Source organism: Vicia villosa, linkage group LG1 (assembly GCF_029867415.1).
Source record: "Vicia villosa cultivar HV-30 ecotype Madison, WI linkage group LG1, Vvil1.0, whole genome shotgun sequence".
NCBI lineage: Eukaryota > Viridiplantae > Streptophyta > Magnoliopsida > Fabales > Fabaceae > Vicia > Vicia villosa.
In genome coordinates, this window is record NC_081180.1 from 28,398,491 (window position 1) to 28,404,906 (window position 6,416).

The following is a 6,416-nucleotide window of genomic DNA, read 5'->3' on the forward strand; positions in this document are numbered from 1 at the left end:
CAGTCAGCGTAGCTTGCCACTTGTACTTCCTTCTGATCTGATGTTTGTGAATACAACGTTTGAATATCATCAGAGTCAAACAGCTTGGTGCAAAGCATCTTCTGATCTTCTGACCTTGAAGTGCTTCTGAGCGTGATACCATCAGAACTTTAGTGCTTCTGATCTCATGTTCTTCTGATGCTTCCATAGACCCATGTTCTGATTCTGCTTCGACCATCTTCTGATGTCTTGCCAGACCATGTTCTGATGTTGCATGCTGAACCCTTGAGACAAAGCTTCTGAGCGCTGAATTATGCATACTCTATATATATTTCCTGAAAAGGAAATTGCATTGGATTAGAGTACCATATTATCTTAAGCAAAATTCATATTATTGTTATCATCAAAACTAAGATAATTGATCAGAACAAATCTTGTTCTAACAAATACCACATTAAATAACACAACAGATTACTTCATATTAACTTCACATTACTCAACATAAAAGATTTTAGCTCATGGTGAGCTCAGTATATACATGAACATGGGTTCATAAGCTAAAAATTCTTAAACACATAATGAAAAAGAAATGAAAACCTAAGAGTAACTTCTTCGTCTTTTTGCAATCTTCAATAAGCAATGCCAAATACTAGTAGCTTATACTTGAGATCAAGAGATGAGAAATCCCCCACTTTGGCTCAGCTTACATGCACGCCAGTTTCTATCAAGCATTTCGCTCTAAGTTTGAACATATTTTCAATTTCCATTAAGAGGTCCTTTTATAGTCAACTTCATATAGGGTTTGGCGGAGTCTTGGACCATGGGAAGTAGAATATCCATTACTTTTGGCTCATAAGAATAAGTAATTTTCCCTCCAATCCCCCCTTTTTCTACCATTGCTGAGCAAGGTACAAACAATATGCGGGGGACAAAGCATCGTGTGCCAGGCTTGTGGTGCAGGGAGAGAGTGACGAAGCCTTGCAGAATACATGCTTTGTAGGGAGACAAGTCGTACATTGATTCCATCATAGTATCAACTGTAGGTTTTTATGTTTAGTGCTTGGTCTTATCCTCTTTAGTTTTTAGCTTAATTTCACTCTCGTTCTATGGTTGACGCCACGTATGCCCTAGAAAACATCATCTTCCACTCTTAGTAACCTCCATTGCATTTTTCTCTCAACTTAAAGTTGGGGTTAAAGTGGTGTTCTGGTTATGCCGTGCCAGAAGTTATCAGAAGTCATTCCTATAAATGAAAAACACATTAAAACTCACAAACGTCAACACATATTGTGATCTTCTTAAAACTACTTAAAACAACATAAATGAACTAAAATTACTCTAACAAATTACTTAATGCAAAAATAAAATCAAGTATTAAGGGCTTGAATATCTCACAGATAGTGAGTTATCACACGTCCAAACTTGAACCATTACATGTCCTCAAGTGATGTGACAAATAATATCATAAAAAAATTAATCCCCTCCTTCTCTTACTCTAGCACCTCATTTCACATATAACTCATAATTTATATAAAGGGATCACATCCAAAAATTGGCACTACTCAGTCTTTTTATAAACTAGTTTTGTTAGTGTGTGTGTGTGTGTGTGTGTGTGTGCTTTTTGATGCTGCTTGTCATGCCAAAAGTCTTCATCCAAGATAATTAGCCTATATCTTAATTTGGTTATTCTATCATATGATCCAAGATTGCATTTTTCAATTTCAGCAGGGCGTTAACTAAATTGCTTTTTATTGGCTTTTTAGTTCATTTGGAACTTAAGGCTTATACTTGCATCATTTTTTATGAATACATTTTGCTAGATGCTCCACCTTTTCATCTAACAGGATCTCACTTGTAATGAGTCCAACATGTACTAATGGTGAAGAAATCCACTATTCCTCCAGTTTTGGGAAAATGAACTTTATTTATAATGCTCTTTGGCATTTTTCATTCTTCTTGCACACTTTTGTGTGTCTATTTGTAAATGCAATAGATCCTTGTGCTAGCATTATTATTACTTTTTTCGTCCCCTTAATTAAATCCTACAATGAATCTTATTTCATACTTTAGAACAATTCAAACTTCGTAAGAGGCTAACTACTTTTTGACTACTTCTAGAGCGACAAAGTTTATCAGAAAGTCACAAGCAGGTGCATTGATTTTTATCAAGACCTTGTTTCCAATATTGTCAATAGTCCAATTAAAATTTCCTTAAGTTCTCAGAAATTATGCTATTTTAGAGATGAAGTTTGTTATTTCCTTTATTATTATTATTATTATTATTATTATTATTATTATTATTATTATTCTAAATAAGAAGTTGAACATTAAGAAAACAATAAACAAGACAAAAATAATTTATTGATTTAAATTGAAATTAGGACAAAATTGAAATGAAAAAAATATAATGCTAAATTAAAAGATAGATGATGTATGGTTAGATGAATAGTAAACTAGTGTCGTGACGGAAGTTGCCACACCCCCAAATATAGAGTAAGGACAGGGTCATCATTGTCACATGGTGAGTTATGGCATGCCATGACTAGTCAACTATCACAAAAATAAGAGTGAAATAATGAGGAACAAATATCACCTAGTCCATAAGCCTATTGCTCTTCCTAGTATCTTTTTATTTTTCTGCTCTTTTTATTTTCTTATGTTCCTCTTCTTTTTTTATCCTCTAGTATTTTTCTTTATCCTTGCCTTTTACCTTGGGAGCACCATCAGTTGGTTTCTTAGCTTTTTTCTTCTTGAGTGTCTAAACGACATTTTCCACCAAGTCAACAGGAGTTGGTTCTTCAACCTTCTTGGGGATCTTTTCTTTTCTGGGATCTTCACCTTCTCAAGACTCTTCATTGGAATTAGGTTTGGGGATTTTTTGGGGTCTTGGCTTTTTCCGGGCTTTTGACTTTGGCATGGCTGGTGACAACTTATGGCTCGGCAGATTTCTCTTGTGTTTCTTTGTTGGGGTTGTCCTCTTCTGTCATAACTAGGTCTTGCATAGCTTCCATTGGATCATCGTCTTCAACAGCCACATCCTTTTCAGCCTCTTTCTCTATTTCCTCTCCTGAATCTTTAGCAACAACTTCTTCTCTGTTACTTTCCTCGTTCTGCTCACTTTTCTCTTTTTCCTCTTCTTGTTTTTCTTGTTCTTCCTTTTCCACCTATTTTTCTTCTTTCAGATATATTTCAAATTCATTTATATTAGTTTACATTGGTTCATCTTCCTCAACCCTTTTTCTCCTCAACAAGTTTAATATTACCCACACCTTCGCGATTCTTGGTCACCTCCTTAATCAATTTATTAATGGTATTGTCATCGTTATCCTACTCCTCCTCTAATGGCTCATTAATATTGAATTCCTTCACATGGCTCACCTATATAGTAGCTTTCTTAACATAACTGTTTAACTTCTTAGATTTTTCTTCTTTGCAGGGGAGTTGTCTATATTCACGCCAGAACTCTTCTCTGGTCATGTCTTGAACGATATGTTTTTCTTGCTTTTCTTATTTTCCTTTTTCACCATGTTTTCTTTTGATATTTCCTTCCTTTCAGAATGTTAATACTTGTCGTATAGACCACCCACCAAGGTGATTTTGCCTTAGAAAAGGGCTTAATCCACTAATCATAGAAAATGATTACAATTGAATGGGTCAACTGCCGGTGACTAACAACAAAACATTGATCCATTCTATTAGTGATCTCTTAAGAATTCTGACCCACCTGGTCCCCTAAGAGATATAACGATCAATGACTTATTTAAGAATTCTGACCCAACTGGTCCCCTAAAGAAGATTTCCACTAAAGCACATTAATTAATCCTGTTAGTGATCCCTTAAGAATTCTGACCCAACTTGTCCCTTAAGAGATATAACAATCAATAACTCCTTTAAGAATTCTAACCCAATTAGTCCCTTAAAGAAGATTTCCAATGATGACAAACTATCATCGTCTTCTTGAGTATACAGACTAAGAATAGTCACTCAAGAAACAATTAATAGAAATTGATTATAATTTTGTGTTTACAAGTTTGCTTCTGAAAAGAACATTACACAAAAGATTTAAGTACAAACAACACAAAAGTGTTGAGCAAGATATGAGCAACAGTTCCTTGCTTTTACAAGATTCTACAAAGATTCTTATGATAAAAAGTTTAGTTGCATCTTGTAGTAATCTTCTCTTCTTTTTCTTTGTCCTCTTCGGCTTCATCTTCATGATTTGCAACGATTAAGCTTCGGCTTCTTCGCATTGATGTAGCATTGTAGCTTTAGCATTTGCGACGGACAACCTCTTCAGCTTTTGGAATTTTCACTAACAGCATCTTCGGCTTTTGTAGTAGTAATCTGTAGCTTTGGCTATTTGGCTTACATCAATTTTGGTTGTTCACCTTCCAACATCTTTTCTTCTAAAGTCTTGATCTTCATTTATAGTCTTAAGAGAAAGAGACATTGAGAGGATAGAAAAGTCTTTTCTTAAAATCCAACAGTTACTTTCCAATGGATATAAGTGTAGATGTTGCATATAGGAACATGTTGATTCCTTTGCCTTATAGCTTGCAGCTTTGATGTGATGGCGTGGAAGACAACTTTTGATTAGTACGAACATCTTCATATTTATGATTTGTTGAGCAGACTGTTATACTGAATCTTCTAAAGAAAGTTTCTTGATCTTATCTTCAAATGATGTACTTCTGATTCTGAAGTAGTAAGCTTGGAAGAGATCACTTTATTTTCTTTATTCTTCTGATGATGTATCTTGTGAGTAGTTCAAAAACTAATTTTCTGGGATAACATAAGAACATCGGAACAAAATAGGAGCAGAAGTTTGTCTTTTAGAATTAATGGCAGCACTCTTTCTGAAGAGCGACACAGAACTTCCTAGCACAAATTTGTATCTGAAGAGATAATTGATTTGATAGTGAGACAACACAAGAAATACAAACTATAGTGTTTGAGTCCTTTCAGAATGAAAAAATGTCTTTAGATAATAGTGCAATAACATATCTGAGGAACACGTCTAAATATCTGAACAAGAGTCATCAACTAAATTGTATTTCTGAATTGATCTATGTGAGTTGATATTTGACTACATCTTCAGAGTAATGAGCAATAGCTCTTATGAGGAAATTATCTTTGACATCTGAACTTGAAGTGATAGCTTGCATCTGATGTAGACTTTGACTCTGATCTGGAGCAACAAATTCTTGTAGACTTTGTTTCTTCTGGAGACACTTGAGACTTCTAAAAAAGCAGCTTGTTGAGAAGTATATTGGAGATCCTCTTTCTGAATGACGTTCAACATTCCATTGAACTACTGATGTTCCTACAAAAATGAAAGATAGTAGTCTTTCTGACGATAACATTTTTGATGATTCTTTAGAATACAATCCTGAATTACACAGAGCTTTTTGATCTGCACATTCAAGAAAATATTAGAAACAAAATTGTTTACATTATATATATATATATATATATATATATATATATATATATATTGTTATCATCAAAACTTAGAGACAAAGTGTAGAGACAAAACCATATATTTTGATGTAATAATTTAACAAGGTAATATTATAATTGAATTTTAAAATACAGAAGAAAACAACATTTGTTTAGAAAAATCTCCCCCTGAATTAAATACTCATATTTTAGAATGAAGGGATATCTGAGCACTGTTTGAAAAACTCCCCCTGAGTTAAACAATCTCCCCTTGAATCTAAAACTTAAGACTTTACAGGAATTAGGGTTTTCTTAGCTAAATTTTAAAAGATTAGAATATTCTGATTAAAACAAGTGAAAGCAACTTTTCAGAGTTAGCTTATCAGAAATTCTTTCTTCTTAAGAAAATTACAATTTAAATTCTTTTTGCATTTATACATTTAAATCTATTTTAATTATGCAAGCATATTTTAAGGGATTTCATCAAAATGACATCTTAACTTTCTCCCCTTTTTTGTCATAATCAAAAGGTTTAAGATATGATTATTAAAATACACATGAAGTTCATTGAAATAAACACACATAAAAACACACATGAAGTTCATTAAAATAAATAGAGATAATAAACAAAAATACAACCAAAGTGACAAGAACCATACATAAATTTAATTAAAAAAAACTTACACTTAGATCATAAGAACTAAAAGCTACAAAAACCTAAATAAACACATAAAAATCAAGATTTCCGGTTCCCATCTCTTTTTTATTTTTTCGATTCTTCTTGTTCTAAAGTGAGTGACAATGATTTTTGGATTTCCGGTTCGTGGGATTGGCGCATCAACTTTATCAGACCAATCGATTTGGAGGTCGACAGTGCTAGTGTGGAGTCTCTTTTGACAGTGATAGGTGGGAAAACGCCTTTGGTAGGTGTGGATGATTCTTTTGTTTGGTGGAGGAATTCTTCAGATTTTTTGGTAAGGGCCGCTTATTTTATGATA

At 33.4% G+C, this 6,416-nt stretch overlaps 1 protein-coding gene across 1 annotated transcript; it reads right to left on the reverse strand.

The window, feature by feature from the left end:
* Positions 1 to 2,909: 2,909 nt before the first annotated feature.
* On the reverse strand, positions 2,910 to 4,404 carry LOC131600620 (uncharacterized). The gene is made up of 3 exons (XM_058872734.1): positions 4,349 to 4,404; positions 3,835 to 3,949; positions 2,910 to 3,143 (listed from the first exon to the last, which is right to left on the reverse strand). The coding sequence occupies exons 1-3, from the start codon at positions 4,402 to 4,404 to the stop codon at positions 2,910 to 2,912; spliced, it is 405 nt and encodes a 134-aa protein (XP_058728717.1).
* Positions 4,405 to 6,416: the final 2,012 nt, after the last annotated feature.